We start from the raw sequence: 22,791 nt of genomic DNA, 5'->3' as shown, positions 1-22,791 counted from the left end.
ATGTTATTTTATAGTGTATAGTATGTTGATTGTTGATTGAGGAAAAGTCTTGGTCTTCAATGAATGTGGTATAAGATTTTGTGCGACTACATCAAATTTAGTAGGAAATACTCTTAGATAGAATAATGGTTTAATTTGAGTATTATTTGTGTAATTTGTTTTTGGTGAAGATGGGTTTCTCTTTACTTCACTTATTGAATGAAACATATTAGCTTTGAACTAACTTAGTAAACTTCTTAATGACTATGAAGTAGACCTGACAATCATGACCCAATCCATGACCCAAAACTTGATTCGAAAACAACAATTCGAAATTAACCCGAAACCCAAAATCTACCATACTTAACTCATACTCGACCCAAAAGTGGAGATGACCCGATATGACCAAGCCCAATTGTATCTGACTCGAAGTTGACCCGATACTTGAAATGACCCGATTCGAAGTTGACCCGAACTGATTTTAACTATATATGGTGCCATAAATGATTCAAATGGTTTCATCCCCAACCGTAATCAAACTTACTAACCATATAAAATTATTGATTTGAGTTTCACCCACAATGTCAACACAGAATGAACGGCCCGAACATGATTCGACCAGATTTTAACCTGACCTGAACAAACCCAACGCGAAATTTACCTAACCCGATATCTACTCGACACCTGACTCAAAACATACCCGAATCGACCCAACTCGACCCGAATGTTAGTCAACCCAAAACGACCCAACTCAAAATTAGCCCGACCCGTACCTAACTCAAATGACCCGTTTGCGAGGTCTATTATGAACATATACCAAAGAATAATTATATAAATTTAATTGACAATTCATCCTTATAAGATCAACCTTAACTGGATTTATTAAATTTTGGAGCAATATAATGTAGAAATACTTAAACGAATAAATAGGAGAAGAATAGAATGAAACTCCTTTTGTTTTACAATGTTGTTTGTTTTAAACGGCCAAAGAATTCACAACCACCACAAAACTACCAATTCACTTCTCCTTTCCCTCTTTCCCCGACCATTGTGAAGATCCCACCACCCAGCCACCCCACCGCAACCCATCGTCGTCCCTCTCCCCACCCTCGAAACCCTAGCCGTTGAGAGAGCTTAGCAATGGTTGCACAATTGACTGAAAATATACATTTGACAAGGAAAGCAACCACCATACAATTAATTACTACCATCAACTGATTGAAGATGCCCGTGGAGAGAGGTCTTAGCCGCACAGAATGCAAATGCAGAGGAGAGAACTTTTTACGTTTTTTTTTTTCTTTTTTTTTTTTGAGGGGGGTTTCGGGATAAAGATGGTGGTTGGGGGGAAGGGAAGGGCAGCATGGGAGAGGGGAAGGGGCGGCGAGGGGTTGCTGGGTGGTTCTGTGGTGGGGTTAGGGTAGAAGGGTTGTGGTATAGTGGTGCCTAGGGAAAGGGAATGAAAAAGCCTAGTGGGGGTGAGGAATCAACTTAGAAGACTATGGGAGAATGAGGAGGATAAAGGGAATGGAAAAATAGGCCTAACAAACATCAAAGGAAATAAGAAAAATTGATTCCCTTTCCCTTTGATAAATACCTCCAACCAAACGACCCCTAAGTTCCTCTCCTTTCAACTTTTCAAAAGAATAATAAAAGACCCTGTTGAAATAACTCCCATCTTTTCTTGAATCCAAAACCTCAATGAAGCTCCAGGAGTCACGGCAGAACTAAAAAGCATCTGACACAGTGCAGCAAAGAGAAACAACTGCTAAAATTATTAAAAACAGCTCAAACTAGTACCAAAAAGATGTACATATATCAATCTAGTAGATGAGTTTGTTGATCAGATGTTCACTAGTCCCACTACTTTAGAAGGATATGCAACAAGCAGCTAAAGCCTGTTGCCAGCAACATAACGGAAGAACCAACCTACTTAAGGCTCTTTCCGTGAACAGCATACAGATTAAGCAGCTACGAAATCTACCCCTTCTAAAAGTAAAATGGCAGAAAAGTAGTTAAGTACCACCCCCAAGCATAAGCTCTACCCAGCCAAAAAATGATGGTCAGGGCTCCAAATAGGGTCCTGATTACATTGATCAATGGACAAAAATTGAATTTAGGGCAGGAAGAGGATGGTAACAAGATTAATATAGTTCACATAGTATCTACCATATAGAATCAATATAACTATGCACCACCAGCGGTATCCATATCTGTCATCCCATCGGCTCCCTTGAAGAAAACACGTAATTTTCTTAACCCAGATGTTTTCTTGTCGTTCTTGCTAGATGTGCCATTCACATGAACAGTGCCACTGGGAACTCTTCCCATCAAGTCAAATAATGTTTTTGATAGATTTGATCGCGTCTCCTGTTCGAGTGGTCCCTGCATGTACAGGTTTTTCCCTTCGAAAATCACACTGACTTTTGACAGATGCAGCTTTGGATGTTTCTCGAGTAGTTCAAGGAACTGTTGCACCATAGAACCATGAGAAAAAAGTTAGCCTAAGCACCCATTTCAAGATACAACAAGACAGCAAAGGGAAGGAACAATACTGGTTCCAAGACCAAACAGAAATGTTCATGGTTTGTGCTAGACAATGCAAGTGCACAAGCAAACAGTTAATCTACTCTAAGGACAAGCATGATCGTACATTCATAATCCTTGCAATTCTATAGCGTGAAAAAGAACTAATCACTCCATCTAAAGCTGTCCTATTCAAATGATAAGTCAAAGTTTGTACTCCTGTTATTAAAAGATGTACACATTTACTACAGTCTTCACAAATTCTCACCAATATACAAGAAAATACATAGTCAAGTGGAGTCTGGTTAAAATCTGCTCAATATGTAGTTTCTAAAAAGCAATTTTTTTAACTTTGATGGTAAGGAAATAAAGATATTGATAATTAAAAAAGCACACTGAAAAATGTGATAAAAAAAAAGGGGTACAACAACAACAAAGCCTTAGTCCCAAAATGGTTTGTGGTCGGCTAACATGAATCGTCATAAGGAATCTTAAGAAAATGAGATAACAAAAATAATCATTTGAAAGAGTTTCAAAAAGGTGAGTGAAGTGAGCAAACAAAAGAGCATTCAAGAAAAATTAGGGTGAATTTTAAAAGAGAACCAAGGATAAAATTCAAGAAAGTTTTACAAAAGTGGTTAAAACGTTGGAGTAAAAAAATATAAAGGTTTGAGCAAACTTTAACAAAGGAAATAGTACAATTTATAAAACATTAGTGGGCTAAAATAATAAAATTAAATCAATCAATCGAAGCCTTAATCCCATTAGTGGGGTCGGCTACATGAACCAAAAGTGATTATTCCATGTAGTGAAATAAAATTAAATACATATATATATATATATAAAAAGTATATATATAATCACGACATTTCGTTGACGTGAATTTTCTCCCTCCACACCACCCTATCCAACACCATATTTTCCTCGATCCCCAAAATCAAATGGGTACATAAAAAAACAATAAATAAATAAATAAATGAGGGAGCAGATGTTATCAAAATAATAATTAAAATAAGTTGATGTCTTTGAAACCAGTTTTTGGGCACATTTATAATTTTCTCTTTTGTAATGTGTTTATCACATAAAGTCAAAGGTCAAACACAAAGATCACATATCTAATTATGCTTGTACACTTGTACAGTACAATGGTGATTAATTAAAAGTATTTTTTACATCAATCGATTAAAAAAGTGTAAAATTTGTATCATTGATGCAATATATACAATCTGGTGAAAACTGAACTTCATATAAACCTACTATTATTTCCAACTTGAGATGCAATTAAAAAAAATTCTCATATGGAGAAGTCCCGAACAATAGGCAAAATTTGGAAATTCGGTACACTATTCCCTCCTTTCTTATATAAAAATATAAAATGCATAATGTGTGTGGATACAGTGTAAAGAGTTTTTGGATGATATAATTATATTGTGAAATAGGGGCAAGTGAATAAATTATTTATTCTAATAAAAGGGGTTCAATAGAGTGAATTATACTAATATAAAAATAAAAAAAATAAAATAGAAGGAGTTTAAATGTCCGCACACTCCGCACACTATTCTTAAGAGTTCAAAAAAATAGGCATTTAACATTATTGAGGGCAAATAGGTAAATAAATATTTTAGAGGCTACAATTGTCCAAACATTATTTATAAGAGTTATCTCAAAAGGTAGGGAAACAATTTGGTCCAAAGAAAAAAAAAACTCATAATCCACGCACACAAATATTAATAAAAAAAAAAGGGGGAGACAATTTCCAGTTATTAAAACTGGATAAGATATAACCTTTAAAAAAACTAAGTATCTGTAGTAAAGGAGAAAGGAAAAAAAATTAAGGACCCATCAAAATCAATTTCATTAACTATCCCAGCACTACCATTGATCATTAGTTAATAGAAACTAGCTGGGATACAAGTTCCCATGACTGAAAAATTTCTGCAAGCAGAAGTCCATAATAGCTTTTCATTATGCCACAAGGAACCCAGTATGAGTGGATGTCACCATAACTTCCCCACCATTTCTTCTTCTTCTTCCCCAGAAACCAAACCACCAAGAATTAAGCTTACAATATTAATGGCTAACCCATAAGATACCCCACCTCTATTTCTAATCATAGTTCCTCTACAACCACTCAAAGAAACTAGGTAAGCAACAGGTTCTTAGTGACTTACAAATCCATTAGGGGCACAATAGCAGGGGGCTTAACGGCTTAAGGATACAAGATTTTCCTTGAATGATGTCAGGACTCAAAACAACCAAAATCCCAACAAGATTGGGAGATGCTTTTGATTATTAAACCTGGCAATGCACGTTGGGAAACCAAATAAACATCTCCACCTTAGCAAGAAAATTGATTTGAAAGATAAATAACCAAAAAGGGAAATATAATGAGAATCCCTCTGTGTTATGCCCCGAAGAAACTCTTCAACTGATCCTTCACTAAGACCAACTGACAAGTGAGAAAAAGCAGCCACATATCCACTTCCTCCACAAAGATTCAATACTTCTATGCCATTATCTAATCTACATTAATTTAACTTATTCAATAATATGACCCTCATAGGCATGCTCCGTCAATTTAGCATCATTTACCACCTAATTAGCCACAAAAACGAATCCAAAATATGTCTACCCTCCACAAAGGGACTATCGACTGTTAAGATTGTCAAAGATAGATCCCCGAATAGTGAGAAAAATAACCCAACTAAATTCTTAGTAAAAACCTTTTCCTCTAAACTACATCCCATTTATAAAAACTTGTAATATTCCTTGATTAAGTCCTCTTTCATCTTCTTCCAACATTCATGAAAAAACTGGGACCTAGGTACACAAACAATCTAGAGCTAACACAAGGTCACTTTCCATAGGGATATTGCACCATATTTGGGTGGCTATGTGGGTAAGTCAGGTATTAAGTAATGAAAGTACATACCTCATACCCAGTTGCCCGACCTTATTTTTATAGAATTGAAGTATACTAATAGATCATAACCAAAGCAAGAGCTCATACACCATGACATGCATGAATTGCACAGCTTATGCAAACTTTTTTCCTATTGGATTATGGTGGAAAGTAGATATTGTATACTATAATTAGAGCAGGTGGACGGATGGGTGAGTAACAAATGTTCAAACGGGTAGTGAGGCAGATCTGTACCCTGTTTTGTAGCCACCAATATGTGGGGTTTGTACACATTGCAGATGGCACTATGAAACTTGTAAGTGGGTATGCAAATGGGAAAATAACCTTAACTGTCCCATTGCCTAATGGAAGCCATCACATCAGCATTCAGACAGTCACACAATAAAGACATGGAACCCAACATCATGAACTTCACAGTAAAGGAAAGTACTTAAAGGTTATGAGAAATATTTTGAATAAACCTTCTGCAGAGTGCAAGAAGTATCCAACTCCATATGAACTCCAGGACCACAAACAATACAGTTGATGTCCATCTCAAAGTGTGTTACTTTAGTGTGTAGACCTTCAACTCCATTGAACCTGCAATAATCATAACATGTTACAAGTAAGACGCATGTAATTCAATAAATTGAACACAAAGAAATATTTAGAAAAAAAAGGGGAATGTAGAACGCACGTCAAATAATTGTCCAAGGTTTTACTGCATCCAGATACAATCTTCAGTGTTTCTAGTGCGCAAGCAGCTGATATAATAGCATTAGTTGAAGCAATAGCTGGTATAATATTTTTTACAACTCCCTGAAAATAATTAGAGCAAATCAATTACACATAAACACAATCCTGATATTAACACCAAAGGCTCCTTTTTTGAGCGAGGAGGGAGAGAGAACTTGTACATTTTGAAATTGCAGTTCCTCAAAAAACATGTCTAATTTAACAAGACAGGAAGGTGTCATCACAAACTGATTAACCATACAAAAAAAAAAGCTCCTTTTTAGCGGGCAGCCACTTCCATATTTTTCACAGGGAAGAAGGGTTGGAGACAATAGTAAGTAGTTGTCACTCGGCAATAAACTTAAAAAAAGGACATACAGAGACAGTGGAGAATGGATATACCGGGTAAATTATTATTTTTACTGTGGTCCTGTTATAAACTAAGGCATAGAATATACCAAACGATTCATTTTGGGCAACAAAAACAAAAGAAAAGTAACAATATGGAAAAGGGGTAAAGAAGTTAGACTTCTCCCTTCCCTCCCCTTTTTCTTCCCGCTCTTACTTCCTTTAAAGGCCCACATACCTGTGTCAGAGAATATGTGACTCCAGGAATGCCAAAAAGCTCAGCACGCTTGAGAGCCTACAAAGTACAAGAAAGATCAGACAAAAGAAGAGATATAATCTCTAATCAATTAAAAAATGGCTACACCTAATATACCTCTTTATAGACCCATTGCATATCTTCAGGATCATCAGGATCAAAAGTTTTGCCACTATGAATCTGAACATTGATCAAAATGTCCAATTACAGCAACAAAATTGTGAGCTGGAGTACAAAGATACAAAAGATGAGAATGAACAAGTTTGCAACCTCATCCCATTTAATTAAATGGGCATATTCTATACAATGAGCAGCAGTTCTAGGCGTCTCTGCAAGAGTGCATAACGGAAACTTGACTTGAGGAGGGAAAAGCCAGATGGTACATTCAAAACAAGGTGTCATTCCTGGTATGATTACTCTAGCGTGACCCTTAAAACCTTCAGTTCCACCATCCACCATAGGCTTAACAGTTTCCTCTATTGGTTTTTCATTCTCATCATACTCTGTAGCAACAAAAAACGCCACTATAAGCATAGGTATTAAGAAGCAAAAAAATCACATTAGAGAAATAGGCCACAAATAAATTCCAGCAAGTATATATAGTCGTTGATGACCAGTAAGCAACCATCAGAAGAATTCTTCCGGAAGTGGACTTCAGGAAGCAAGAGAATTTCTAACTGATAATTATCTACCACTTGTCTTTATAGAAGAGACTTTAAAAGTCAGCAGCAGAGACAACAAAATAAATTCTACAGAGTTAAATGCCCAACAAATTAAGGGCCACAACAACAACAACAACAAAGCCTTTGTCCCAAAATAAGGGTCACACTCAACATTAAAAATTAACAACAAATGACTTTCCTGAACCATCACACTAGCTAAATTTCTCAGCCTTTTCATCGATATGTTAGCTGTACAGGTTGCTATACATACCAATTCCCGACATTACAGAGCCCACTTTCCTTACGAACAAATAGCAACATGACTCTTTTACAAGCTGCAGTTAGATAATTATTGTAGCGTGATTAAGACAACAGCTATCATGAAAGAATAGGAGGCCAATCATAATTACATCACAGAAACAGAAAAATGATGGAGTTTGCATGATAACTACAAAGGCTTGCCCTAGCCAACTATAATCTCCTTTCCTCTCCACTCCTGAAAACTGAATACATAGTATCTGAAACATACATTCTTTTGTGGTCCATGTGTATGTACTCCAGTCCAAGGCTTTCATGATTGATTACCTCTTACAAAGAGATTTGATTTCGTAACTTCTCCTCTAATCTCAAAAGAAATTCAATAAAGGGTTCATCTAGAATATAATCCAAAATAATTTTTATCAATAACATAATTTTCAGCATGTACCTAATCATTTCCTATAATTAGATGGGAATAAGAATATCATAAGATTTTGATCTCATTATCAGAGTTCGAGATTTGGGTAGAAAGGAAGGTACAACAAACAAATACATGATTACAAATTTACAATCAGCATATACAAGAGTGGGGAAAACAAAAAACAAAAACAAAAAAAACAAAAGAAACAAAAAAAGGTCAGCATAGCAAGGTAGCTGTTAAATCTTCTGTGAGCAGATAAAAATTACAAAGATGAAAGGGACATACCTAGAAAACTGCAAGCTACTGAATTTATATAGCTCCTTGCTTCAACAGAGTCTAGCCCAAGAACAATTATGATGAAATCATTGTAGAAATCAATATTCTTATCCTCTATCCGACAAAAGTGTGGAACAATTTTGACACCACTAACTCTTTCCATTACACGTTTTGCAGCAACCTCAGCCTTCGGCTTCCCCACATCTTCAAGCCTGAGTAGAAAAGAGATGAATTAAATATTTTAGTTCGACAGAATTCATAGACTTGAGTGTTATAACAGGTGCAGTATTAAAATAAGGCCTTGTAAACATCTGTATTGCCCCCTCCTAGAACAGAGATTGGACGTAATTCAGTTATCATCATAAGATAATAAGCAAAACAAAAGCAGCTTTAGGAGAAGCATTAGGAAGAGATAATATTGTACAATTATTTCCAGCAAATTTCAGCCTGAATGCTAAAACTCAAATATTTTCCATCGCTGTTATTCTATCTGGACAGGAAAAAGTTGCTGAGTCTGCCAACTTGGTTGTGCAATTCTAACCAAATATACAGGATTGACTTTCAGCAAATAAAAGAATCCCGAGCTGCAATTCACTTTATCTACTAGTTCTGCTCCAAAGTTAACATGTAATATAAAGCTACATACAATTCTATGTTAAGAGTCATATGTTTTGTTATTATCCATTTATCCTATATGTAATTGTATTTATTAAAGTGCCACATATAAGCATAAAATTGCAATCAATTAACTAACAACAGACTGGTCAGCTAAAGTTACCAAACATGGTAATATTAATGTAGATCAATGTAAGCTTATTAACCAGCCCTAGCCCCCAAAAAACAAGGATGGCTTAAGAATATTACAGATTAGGAAAATTAAGTAGCGAATGAATATAAAGGATCAAAGCACTATATAAGAGAATGTGTCTTAAGAATATTACAGATTAGGAAAATTAAGTAACGAAGGAATATAAAGGGTCAAAGCACTATATAAGCAAAATTTCATGTCACTAAGTAGTGAAATAGTGTAATAAAACTGCATTGTCTCCTATAAATTCCACATACATAGGTAAACTATTTTATAATGGCCTCTCTGTCATTTTGTTTCATTATTATGCATGAAGCCCATCTCTAATCAGGTTCAGTTTTCCAAGTGATTATTTAAGGTTTATATTCATGGGGCCATGGCTGAGAAGCAAAGAGAAGGTTTTCGGCCACTGGAGAGGGAGAATAGCTATAGTCTCTTTCTCAACGACATCTACCACAATAGACAAACATGAATTCTAATATTATACTAAAAAAATGCACGGACATTAAAGAAATGCCCATTAGAAGATGTCAATGTGTTACTATGCTTCTCTCTCCATTGTCCAAAAAAATACATGCCTCTCTCCCCATCCAATATATTTACAGTCTATTTCACTTCTCAAAACCATTCTATCAAGGATTTCTCAACTTTCATATAGATTGTTATAAAGAGCGTTATATTAGTGTCAACATCATCAAGTTCTTAAGGGACTATTGAGGTAGACAGCCTATGTGCCCTTGTTGATTAGGACCCTAGCCGTGATATTTTGCTTGCTTACTAAAACTAAAAAGTCAGACACACATAAGCATGCAAAATTCAATTGAATTTCGTTCATCTTTTCTACCAAAATTTTAAGTTTTCTTTAAAAGTTCAAGAATAGTAAACATTCAAATAAGTTATGAGTTCATATAGATTCAGTAGGATCACTCTAAGAGAAAACCGAAAATGTTCAAACAAGTCCAAAAAAGATTTATGTTTAAATGTTCAATCAACTTAAAAAAATTTCAAGTGAAGAGGAGAGCCTAACTACATTACAAAAAAATAATTTAAAATAAAAATTCACAATTAAAGACTTCTAGTATCTCTATGAATAACTAGGGGCCTTTACAAAAGTAGCTTGAGGAGTGCTCTAAATGAAAACTAAGTGATTCTTGAGAAGAGAAGCAAGTTCTATTTCATCAGAGTTTGATAGTTGGTACTTACATGACACTACCAATGAACTCATAGTCAAATTTAGCTTGCCCAAATCTTTACATTAGTCAAAGGCTAAAATTATCTACTTCATCAATCTTTGCACAAGTCGGATATTATCTAAATCCAGAATTCTATACTCTCTACGTTTTATAAGGTGCATTGACCTTTTTAAAGCAATCGCTTCTTTTTTAGAAATCTTCTATTGGTATTTATTATATTTCTCTCCTACCACCCACTCTTACTTTACTATCACTTTCCTCTCACATCTCTAATCATTAAAAGAACTTTAAACCTGCCATTTTTTCTCATTTTTTTTCTCATTTTTAAAAATTCCTAACAGATCCCATCTATACAATAACTTACTCAATTAAACTCTAGCTCCAAAGACCATGATCAAAGTGGAAGTGCACTGCGGTGTGACAATCCCAATCAAGTAGGTTGTGAGGAAGTTGAGAAAGGTTTGTATGATTGCATTGCAAGGTTGTTCTGAATGTGGAAACACTAAGACAAGATACTTTTAAAGTTGAATTCATTCTAAAGTTCCCCCACTCTCTTTGGCTATTATATGACAATAAGACAAATTGTGATGGATCCGGGTCAACCACAGCCTACTCGGGTATATGCTAGAAGGAAGGTCAAGCAACAAGAGCAACAGTAAAGGGCAGCAACAGCAAGAGCATTTCAAGGCGTCAAGACAACTCCAATTAAGTAGAGGACAAAATTAATTAAGAAGAAAAGAAAAGAAAGCAATCTGTTTCTATTATGTTTCTTATGGTTTTTCTATTTATGTTAAGTAGTCACATGTTAGCCTTAAGGTCAACTTTGACCATTAGTAATCCTAGAATAAGTATGGTAGTATGTGCAACAAGGAGAGTATCCAGAAATTGAGTAAGAATACATTAGAGAGTTGTAACGTCAAATTGCTAGGAGATTGGTAGCCTCAAGCTACTGCTTTTGTAATCCTTTCACTTAATCAATCAACGAATTATCCATCCTTCTCTTAATTATATAGCAAGCTTGTTCAATCAATCCTAGTCTATTACACAAATGAACACCAAATCATCAGGTAATAACTGTTACAATTTTAAAAAGGAAATCGAAGTTTTCTATCTCAAAAGGTACATAAAGGTTAACCTTTTACTATACTTTCAATATCAGAGTGGTGGTCTTGCTATAGATCTTCAAGTCCCAACCTCGAAAGTTTTGTCACAAAGGTTCTTAGGACTTGGAGAACTACTGGTTGTGGGAAAAATAGAGGAGTTTTTAAGCTTGTAAGTAGCCTGATGTCAATTTACTTAAACATATGATAATATTTCATGGGTGATGTAACTTAGAATCTTTATTTTTCACAACATAAAGAAGACAAACCAATTTGTCACAAAGTCGATTTGATGACATGGTCTTTATGACAGCTTTGCTGTGCCGATACACAAGAAAAGACACCATTGATCCCATTCTATTAAGTGGCTAATTGGGAGAATAGGTGACAATGATGATGATTTTGTGTATGATGGTGAGGACTTGACATGAAGTGGGTTGGTAAAGCCACTAAGCTTATAACTTTATCTATCGTGAACAAATTGTGCTAATGATAATATTCATCATATAAATTACTGATGTTTTAGTAGATCGCCTAACAAGTTTGAAGAGCTACAATGTTTGCTTTTCTCTCTAATTATTATTCATTTTGATCGTAAGATTTGTTTCTCACTTTAAGTCGATAATAAGTACTTTTTTTCACTTCGAGGTTGGTAATAAATCGTGCTTCCTTTTGTCAAAACATTAATTATATATTAAGTATGTTGTTTCAAAAACAGATTGTGATTATTGTGGTTTTTTGAGATTTGATACACGCCATATATCCAAAAGCGGGTGCAATTTTCGCGCTTTCTAAAATTAATTATTCAGTATTCACCTAAATTCACTTTTCTGAGTTTAATTTATATTAGCTTATTTAATTCAATAGAAACTTATTTTTCCTCTAATATGTGAAAATAATGGGAAAAAAATAGGGCCTTAGTCTATGACTTCAACCTAGAATAATCTATAACCAACAAACTAGAGGGAAGAAAATCAAAAGTACATTATTTCATCTAACTAGGTTTATGCACCAAGAAGTTATAGACTAGTTTTTGCCTATCCACCATCTATGTCACTTGAACTCTTTATTCCACCTCAAAGATATTTTACATCCTCAACGCTCCAACATTATATGGACATTTGGCACTTCATTTTGGACCAAAATCGTATAAAAATATCCGTATGTTGTATCTAGTAGCCCATTATGCATTAAACAAACATCCATTAAATTCATACCCATGTCTAACTCAATTTGGGTCCCAGTAACATAGCCCCTTAGGTTACCCGCTATCTAAGACTAAATTCAGAACAAAGAACCCAAAGTAATGTGGGGCACAATGGGAGGGTAAAAAGAGTACTCTCTCTAGTTAACCATTTATTAAGTGCATCTCTTCCTTTTATTGAAAAATTTTCTATTGTTTTTTAATTACATCTCTCCTTTCACGGTCTCCATATACTTTTTTTTTTTATTTTTATTATTACGTCTTTTTTTTCATCCCTTGCTTTTGAATAACTAGTATCTTTTCAAGTTAACCTCTTAAAACGGAGGGTGGAGTAGACACACGATCATGGAGCATGTGTATGCTATGATACTCAAACTCAAATACAGGTTAAGTATTGAATACGGGAAAGAAAATTTAAGAACGCAAACACACTTTTGAGAAGTATCAAAATTTTACATTTGGACTTCAGAGACAAGAATGATATTTTTTTTTTAAGTGAAATTATAAGAAAAAGAAAATCTCACATAGGGTTATTTATGTAAGGGGAAATAAAGAAAACTAGTTAGTAGGTCACAACTCATTTCAAAGGGAAAAATAAATAAATGAGTATATGACTATAAAGGGTAATGGAATCAGCTCTCAGACAAAAGCAAAAGGTTAAGAAAACAAGAGATAAGTAGAGACTTATTTGTTAGCACATGACCCTAATTAAGGGCAGACTGACCCTCAGCTGGCCTTTTTTTTATGGAAAAACTGCCTTTCTTCTGCAATCGTTCACTCCTAGGTATCTCTCTGCCTTCTACATAACTGAAGCTTCTTTCTCCTCAAGGAATCCACCCCGTATTACATGTACATGCTTTGTCAGTGGTGTTGACATGGCTACAACAAGATGATAATCACAGCGTGTATGCAGAGATAGATAAGCTACAATTTGCACTATAAACAATACTTGTATAACATAACAAGTCCTAGAAAACTGCAATAGAGCATTTTTCACCAAGAAGGATTGCCAAGATACCTAGGAAATACGAAATCTCTCTTACCACCTTGCAAATTGATTAATTAGAGAGATTGTGAAGATTTGAGTTGCCTCTAAAAACTTTTAACATATATACTTCCTCTATTCTTTTATCATTGCAACTTATTTATTTTAGGAAGTTTCAAAACTATGGCAACAATTCTACTTTTGGTATGTGTTCACAATATAACTTACAGGTTTGTCCTTACGACCTTACCCAAAACCACTTGTACTTCTCTTCTCTTTATCAATCACATGGGTCTTTTTATCCGAAACTTCCCCTTTAACTCTTTTTTAAATTTGTGCAGCCATCCACATGCAATTGTTGCAATATATATATGTATATATATATATATATATATATATATATATATATATATATATATATATATATATATATATATATATATATATATACGAAACCTTTGTTCTTTTATTATATATATAAAGGTTAGCATATTGTTAATTCACTAAGATATGATGAAGAATGAAACAAAATTTGTTTGGATATAAGACAATAGAGCACAACTTTAGTAAACCTATCTTTTGTTATAACATCCATTCTTCTAACTTTAACTCATTACACCAATGATTCCATTAATACAATTTTCATAACTACCTCTTTCATCCAAAATCCAAGCCATTTACTCCACACCAAATGTCGAGATGAGAGTAAGACAAAGGGAAAGTAAGAGAGTGAGTGCTGTACACAGGGGGAAAAAAAAAAGGTGTGAATATAAAAAATATATATAAGAATAAAAATAAAAGGGCAAAAAGTGCTATACATGGATCTCAATAACCAATTGCTGACCAATTTTTTGGTTAAATAGATATTCATGCCTATTTTATATGTGAATTTGTTGTCAAAGTATATTCATTATCGATGTGACCGCCCCCTCCTTCAAATGTCAATCTAGTGATTTGGTCATTAAGGTTTGTTGTGTACCCAAACTACAGTTTGTAGAAAGAAAGAAACTAGGTTTCTACACAACCACCAATAGACTTTATTGCATATTTTGAGGTTGAGAAACCTTGTACCCTAGAGCTAAATGTGTGCCTTAACTGTAAGGACTCTAAGTTCACTTAAATCTAAACAAGTATCCACACACAACATCCAATGATTTACTGAATCTCATTGATATCCCAAGAGTTTAACTATACCTAGTCATATAATTCACAATCCCAGGATTTTAACCATACCTAGTCATGTAATTCAAAACCAATTGAGAAAATAAGCTTAATTTTTGGCGGTTTAACACCTTTAATGTATCGCCTATTCAGGAAACAAGATAACTTTTCGCTCCAGCAATAAAAGTCATTACACATTCTTCTACCTTGAAAGGGGCAGGAGCTTCTGACTAATATGGAAGATATAAGTTTGAATTTGTCATTGGTAGCATAATCATACATCAAAAGCCTACTGTGAGCAATTATGCAAACTAAGAATCACGGGATTCAGTTGATCCCTGTATCAGACACTGAAGCTTTTTCACTATCATGGAACTCAAATGAAGATGTGTTGATGCAAATGGCAATGGCACCAAAGACCAATAAACCTCAATTTTCAGCAAGAAGTGTATAGTTTGTTATCTTCCCAACTCTACGAACTACGAACCTATCATTTCCTAATAGTAGTCTAACACCAAAACCTGCCCAGTAAATATTAATTCCAACACAACTAATGCACTCAAAAGAAAGCATTCTAATTCCAACGAAACTTATAGCAAAATCCACAATAGAATCGAAATTAGAACATCAAATAAAGTTGAGAATTATGAATAAGAACATAAACCTGAATAAAAATTGACGATTGAGATTGGTAACTTCAATACGGTCCATATCAATAACATCAAGGTTCTTAAACCCCGATAAAGCCAAGTCCTTTAACAATTCACATCCTAACCCACCAGCACCAACCACCAAAACTCTAGCATAATCCTGAATATAATCCTTCAACTGCAAAATTCAATCAAAACCCACAAAAATTAAACCAACCCCATCAAACAAAACAAAGTCAAAACCTTTACGCACACCAACTGTTTGTAAAAATGCCTAAACAAAAATCAAAACTGATCGATCACAAAACCAAAAGGGGTGAGAGAGAAACAGACCTCAATACTGGGTTGGAAGTTAGGATCGACGAGATGGCCGGCGCGCAGCAGAAGGCGGTCGAGGTCTCTGGTGCGGCTGTTGACAGTAGATTCCGCCATTGGAACGTCAGTGCAAGCTTGCTGAGCGTCCTCGAGTTGAAGAATATCTGAATCAGTATGCATAAATTTGGGTTGGATTGTCGAAGAATTATAATTGGCTTGGTTTATACGCTTTTGAGGGTTTTTCTGTTTGTTTTTACAGAGTATTTTATTTTGTGGGTTTTCAGAAAAATCACTTTTTTTTCATCTCGATTGTACTGTTGGAAAATGCAGTGGGATACTCTGTATTTTTCCGGCAGCTCCTTGTCGAATTGTGGTTGTCAATGGGGTAAATTCCGAACCTGTGCCTTCGTTAAAAACACCTAATCCAATATATTACATTTTTTTTTTTAATTCTTCTATATTTTATAGAAAAAATTTGTAATATTAATCACAATTTTGGGTTATTTATTTTTATTAATCTCATTTATCAATTATTTTGAAATAATTTCAATTTTGGGGTCGTTTTCTTCTCATAAGTCATGACCAGTCAACAGAAGTCAACGACTTATTATAACAAGTTACTTGACATATGTTAAGGATTAATTCCTTTTAAGAAATAAAGTTTTTGATCGGAATATTAATCAAACCGGCAGCCCTGATTGGTCCAAATATAAAAAAATTATAAACAATTTTGTAAAAATTTTATTAAAAAAGGAAAATTTGTCAATTATCACATTAAAAAGGAAGCTTCATCAATTACTACCCTTAAAAAATAAAATTGTTAATTACTACCTTAAAAAGTGATTCATTTGTATGATTACTTTCTCTAGTCATTTTTCAGCGTTAGCCCAATATTTACGTCACTTATCACCTTATTAACTCTAATTTACATCAAAACTATCAAGGGAAAACCATTGATAAGTGATTAAAATATATTAAAATAGGCATAATTACATATTTTTGCTAAACAGTGACGTCATACATTACATTTTTGGCTAATAAGGTGACTAATAGGTCACAAAGATGGGACTAGAATGTCATAAACTTACATTTAAGATAATAAGTGACGTCATAAGTGGGATAATTTGCCGAAAAATGGCTAAAAGTATTAATTGTCAATTTTATCATTTTTATAAGTTGTAATTTACAACATATTTACTGTTAAGTTAGTAATTAACAATTTTTATTTTTACGGGTAGTAATTTGCAAGACGCCATTTTTGAGGTGATAATTAACAAATTTTTCTTTAAAATGAAAAACAAAAAAACAAATCACCACCAGCCCCCACCCCTCCCCCTCCCCCCCGACGGTAAACACCCCACCCCCTTCCCACCGACCTACCCTCCCATCGCCGAAAACCTACCACAAAACAACACATCTAGCTCGAAACCACCAAAATCAACCACCTTTCCACCTAAATCCAACCACGCTAGCCCAATAACCGCCCACCCCCTTCGAAAATTCGACCCACACCGTCAAACCCGTTTGAAAATTCGACCCACACACCGCTTACCACTTCGAAAATCTGACCCCAACTAGCCACCCCCTTTAAAAATTTGACTCACGCCAACCACCCCCTTCGAAAACAGGGTAAAGTTGGGGCAGTGCCTCGTATTACGGGGTGGGGGGGAAGGGAGGGGGCATTTCACGAGGTCGAGGAAAGGCTAGTCAACGTTTTCTATGGGTCAAGGGAAGGGCAAGAAGAAGGTAGGGTGTTTTCCAGCTGGGGGAAAGGAAGGGGTGGGGAGTGTTTCCGGTGGGAGGAGGGGATGGGGCTGGTGCTGGTTTCAGTTTAGTTTTTTTTTTTTTTTTTTTGACTAATTAAAATAAGACACGTGACATTTAAGAAAAAATAAAATAAAAAAGTAACAATTTAATCAAGTCACCGGTTATTTGACCTGTTAAAAGAAAATGCCCTCTAAAGTTGGGATTATTTAAAATAATCGAAAATTAGGATCATTAATAGTAAATGGCTCATAGTTGGGATTAATAAAATCAATTAATCTCAACTTCCGTGTAATTGAAAAGAAACATGTTGTACCTAAATGAAACTTCTGTATATAAAAAGTGATATATCTAAAAAACGGAGAAAGTATAAATAATTTGGATAAATTTATTTTAATAATTTCAACTTTGCCCAATTTACTTTGATTAACCCAATTTAATTTGAATAATCTCAATTTTCAGTTATTCTGCAATAATACCAACTTTCACCTCCGGTTTTTTCTAACAATCCCAAAGCTAGTCAAGAACCTGTTATTATAGGTCGCCGTATCGGCATGTGAGTGGCGGTCTAAAAATATTTAAAAAAAATTAAAAAGAAAAAAGAAAAATTCAGGTAGCCACCCCTTCCATCCCCAACCGCCACCCCAACCCCCTGCCGCACCCCCCAAACCACCCCCTTCACCCCAGACACCCAACCGGAAACGACCCCCCTCCCCATCCCCACCATCGAAACCGCCCATAACACTAAACCCTAGCCCTTGAAAACACCCCCACCCCCCAAAACCTCTATGACTCAAACACGCACCCCACACCAAAACCACCATTAACCCCCCACCCTTGAAACTCACCCCGAAACTCACCCCCTAAATTCGTAGGTTGTTTTGTTATCTAAGCTGGAACCCATTGTTTTTATATGTAATTGTTTTATTCAGCAACAATAAATGCAATTCTCCTTAGCCTGATTGGTCATACTACATGGTAATAGTAGCTCTTTTAGGACCTAAGGTTAATGGATCGAATCCTTGATCAAACATTTTGATATATAGCTATTTTTTTCCACTTTTTTTTTTATTTTTTATAACTATGCTTAAGAATATCGCCTGCCATTTCCTTGCTATATATTTACCTTCATTTTTCATTTGAAAAGTTAAATTATTAATAATGCCCATATATTCTACCAAAAAATTTAGGCGGCTTCGCTACACATAAAGAAAAAACTTATAAAATAAGAGAATGATGGATCTAAAAGAAAAACAATATTGATTAGGGTAAAAATACCCTAGCCACATGGACCAATCAAAAGGTGACACGTGTCAACTCAGGAGTTATCCCAATGGGACCACTCAGCAGCTAACACGTGGCATCGCCTATCATTAGGAAAATGGCGACCCTCAAGGGCCCAATTCTCGAGGCGCTGTAAAACTGTTAGGTTTTGCGGTGTCCGACACCGCGCGGAAACAAAACCGACAAAGGATCGCATGCATAATTAATACAACTAAACAACTTAATCATGCAATTATTAAAAGCATAAACACATAAAGGGAAGAAGAGAAAGTAAGGATAAGACTAGCTCACCTTTGACGCGTGCTTCTCACGAACCCCGAGCACGAACGTGGAAAACCCTAGACCCACAAATGCAAGCCCTCCTCCGTTACACACCCTCGTGCCCGAACGGGTCCCTACCTCATAACTTAAACAAGGCTAGACCAAAAGAAACTAGAGTATTACGAACTTAAAGGCTTTCTCACTCTTTTGGGAGATACCTTATTGAGTTCAACTCAAGTGAATAATCCCATTTCCCAAGGTTGGTATTTATAGGCAAAGGCTCTCAAAAACCCCAATCATCTTTCCATGTGGGAGAAATGATAAGCTGAGAAAAATAAGTAATTTATTTAATTCCAAATTAAATTAAATACATAAATTAATTAGCAAACAACAAGTGGCAAGAGGAGAGGGAGGGTAGGTGAGGACCACAAGGGGAGGACCACTCCTCCCTTGCTCCCCAAGGCAAACCCTCCCACCAACCAGCCCTAATGAGCACGCGCCAGCTGGCGGGCTGCCTTGCTGGCGCCTGGTGCCTTGGCTAGCCTGCCAGCCGGCCCACGCGGCAGTAGCCCCGCTAACAAGACCCATTGCTCGCAAGCAAGCCTGCGCACTGGTAAGCTACTACGAGCTACTTGCTTGCGGCAAGGCCTGCCAGCCCAACAACGCATTGATGCGTGCTGGTGCTTGGCACGCGAGCTGTTAGGCGCACGAGCACGAAAGCATGTCGGCTAGCAGGCCTAGCACGCACATGCATGCTGGCTTGCGGCACAGCCATGCCTTGCGGCTGGTGGGCTTGGCTAGCCTAGCCCTCGCATGGCTATTCCAATGCGAGGCTACGACTTATCCTTGACTCGTTGTTTGACTAATTTCTTGTCTCGTCGACTCCTAAAATCAACCCTCGACGCTTGACGCTCGGCTTCAACGCTCTAAGCTCGGAATTCGACGTCTTTGTTCGTAAAATCTCTATCGACTTATTCAATCCTTCGGATTAATTCGTCGCCTTTGTTCGGTTACACGATTGGGTGTGACCCGAAGGGTTCAATCAAGAGCAAGCTGTAATATTAATTATACATTAATATTGCTGATCGGAAGCGGCCTCCAGCTAGACATTCCAATCACTTGACCTCACTGAATAATTAGCTTTCCTAAGTAATTCCGAACCCTCTATCGGAATAATACACTTGTTCAAAGGACACCATTACTTTCAATCTCCCACTTGTCCTTCCGAACAAGTGTGTTGTATACGTATAGCCCTTTTAATGCCTCTTCGTGAACTATAAGGTAAGATTCATCGTCATCCTTATTACGTCCAAAAGTGTTTCTCGATTTCCGAGTTCAACTGTCAATAAGCAAATGATTTCTAAAATCCATCTGAGCACGGCCATGCATTTTCACAGTCTCGCTCTTCAAGAGGCCTTGTAAACAACAAAGACATGTTCCCTACTGTTAATAGGGGGACATTCCCAATCTTGCATTGTTAGCTTCCCTTACTAGGAGGCCCTAGCCGCCTGAGTGTTGCCTTTATAATCCCCTTGTACGGCAGACGTTTGACAACATCAAAACAGACTAGTACTCAAACAAGAGAACTAACAATACTCATGGTTGAGGAAAGAGGTTTCGATAGCCATAATGAGTGATATACTTATGACGATTGTTAAATCTCTTAAAGTATTCTCATAGGTCGATCCGGTATAGTTCCAAACTAATACCCGTGCAAATGATTTATGACAATCTTGTCCTTGTAGCACAAGAAATGGTGCTAGAAATCATACTACACATTAATCTCGCGTGGTCATTAGATATCAAACTTTCAAAGGGATAGTTTTGATATGATATTCAATGTTCACTTAATAGGTGTTTCTATATCCAAGACATTGTCTTAATACCCTATTTTAAATATACTCAAATCGAATGGACTCATTATTTAATTCTAAACTACAATTAAATACAAATGGAATAATAATTTGCGAAAAATTAAAATTACTCCATATATGAATGGTTAACTTAGTGTTTTACATTAAGATCTCCAAAACTTAATTAAAACACATAAACAAGGAAATTAAAGCCAATCTCCAACATGCCTAATTCCCATTGCCTCAATGTGCTTCTTGTGTTTCACTTAAGGCAAAGGTTTAGTGAGTTGATCGGCTACATTGTCGCCTGTTCCACTCTTGGAAATTCTAATTTCACCTTCGGTTTTCCATTCCCTTATCATGTGAAATCGCCTCATGACATGTTTAACTTTCTGATGTTCCCTTAGCTCTCTGGCCTTTGCAATAGCCCCACTGTTATCACAATAGAGATGTATTAGTCCCTTTATTGAGGGCACAACACCAAGTTCACCAACGAACTTACGAATCCAAACTGCCTCCTTAGCTGCTTCTGAAACTGCCAACTATTCGGCTTCAGTTGTAGAATCTGCAGTCCTGCTTTGCTTAGCACTCTTCCAACTGAACGCTCCTCCATTTAGACTGAACATGTATCCTGATTACGACTTGAAGTCGTCTCTGTCAGTCTAGAAGCTTGCGTCGGTATAACCTTCAACAACCAAGTCCTTACTTCCACCGTAGACCAGAAATTTATCCTTGTTCCTTTTCAGGTATTTTAGGATATTCTTGGCCGCAATCCAATGCGCCTCTCTTGGGTCTGATGGGTATCGGCTCGTAGCACTCAAGGCGTACTATACATCCGACCTTGTACATATCATGGCGTACATGATTGATCCAATAAGCGAACCATATGGAATCTAATTCATTCTCTCTAGCTCATCAGGTATCTTCGGACACTGTTTCTTGCTGAGAGTTATGCCATGAGACATGGGTAGGTGGCCTCTCTTGGCTTCCACCATATTAAATCGTGCTAATACCTTATTAATATAAGTACTTTGGCTCAATCCAATCATCCTCTTGGATCTATCCCTATATATCTTGATGCCCAATATGTACTGTGCCTCTCCCAAGTCCTTCATTGAAAAACACTTTCCAAGCCAAGTCTTTACAGACTCCAGCATTGGAATGCTGTTTCCAATGAGCAATATGTCATCGACATATAAGACAAGGAATGCAATGTCACTCCCACTAACCTTCTTGTATACACAAGACTCATCTGGATTCTTGATAAAGCCAAATTTGTTGATGGCTTCATCGAATCGCAGATTCCAACTCCTGCTAGCCCGCTTTAATCCATAAATGGATTTCTTAAGCTTGCATACCTTCCCAGCATTGTTTGGATCTATAAAACCTTCGGGCTGTGTCATGTACACAGTTGCTTCCAAAATCCCATTAAGGAAGGCGGTTTTGACGTCCATTTTCCATATTTCATAATCGTAATATGCATCAATTGCTAGGATAATCCGGACGGACTTAAGCATGGCGACTAGCGAAAAGGTTTCATCATAATCAATGTCGTTACCTGTAACCTTTTGCCACCAGTCTTGCTTTGTATACATATACATTTCCATCTTTGTCGGTTTTCAACTTGAAAATCCATTTGCAACCGATAGGTGTATAACCTTCGGGCAAATAAACCAAGTCCCATACTTGATTTTCTAACATGGAGTCCATCTCGGATTTCATGGCTTCTAGCCATTTAGCAGAGTCGGGACTCGTCATAGCTTGCTTATATGTCGCCGGCTCATCTTCATCCATGACTAGATGTCTTGATTCTCGATTAAGACGACACCGAGGTATCTGTCCAGTTGAGATCT

The 22,791-nt window shown here is 36.2% G+C and overlaps 1 protein-coding gene across 1 annotated transcript; it reads right to left on the bottom strand.

Annotated features, from left to right (window-relative positions):
- Window positions 1–1,770: 1,770 nt before the first annotated feature.
- LOC110716029 (NEDD8-activating enzyme E1 catalytic subunit-like) lies at window positions 1,771–16,182 on the bottom strand. Its single transcript, XM_021894662.1, has 9 exons — window positions 15,795–16,182; window positions 15,476–15,639; window positions 8,370–8,572; window positions 7,014–7,246; window positions 6,861–6,923; window positions 6,726–6,782; window positions 6,102–6,223; window positions 5,887–6,004; window positions 1,771–2,445 (listed from the first exon to the last, which is right to left on the bottom strand). The coding sequence occupies exons 1-9, from the start codon at window positions 15,954–15,956 to the stop codon at window positions 2,164–2,166; spliced, it is 1,404 nt and encodes a 467-aa protein (XP_021750354.1). The 5' UTR covers window positions 15,957–16,182; the 3' UTR covers window positions 1,771–2,163.
- Between the last annotated feature and the right edge of the window lie 6,609 nt (window positions 16,183–22,791).

This window comes from Chenopodium quinoa, unplaced genomic scaffold (genome assembly GCF_001683475.1).
Source record: "Chenopodium quinoa cultivar QQ74 unplaced genomic scaffold, ASM168347v1, whole genome shotgun sequence".
NCBI classification, from domain to species: Eukaryota; Viridiplantae; Streptophyta; class Magnoliopsida; order Caryophyllales; family Amaranthaceae; genus Chenopodium; species Chenopodium quinoa.
This window is presented reverse-complemented; position numbering and strand designations above follow the sequence as displayed.

Bases quoted from the DNA above. Each gene is read 5' to 3' on its own strand.
- LOC110716029 (XM_021894662.1), bottom strand. From the start codon at position 15,956: ATGCATACTGATTCAGATATTCTTCAACTCGAGGACGCTCAGCAAGCT. The intron at 8,573-15,475 runs GTTTATGTTCTT...TTTTCTACTCAG, and splicing joins AATCGTCAATTTTTATTCAG to GCTTGAAGATGTGGGGAAGC. The intron at 6,783-6,860 runs GTATATTAGGTG...TGTACTTTGTAG, and splicing joins TGCAATGGGTCTATAAAGAG to GCTCTCAAGCGTGCTGAGCT.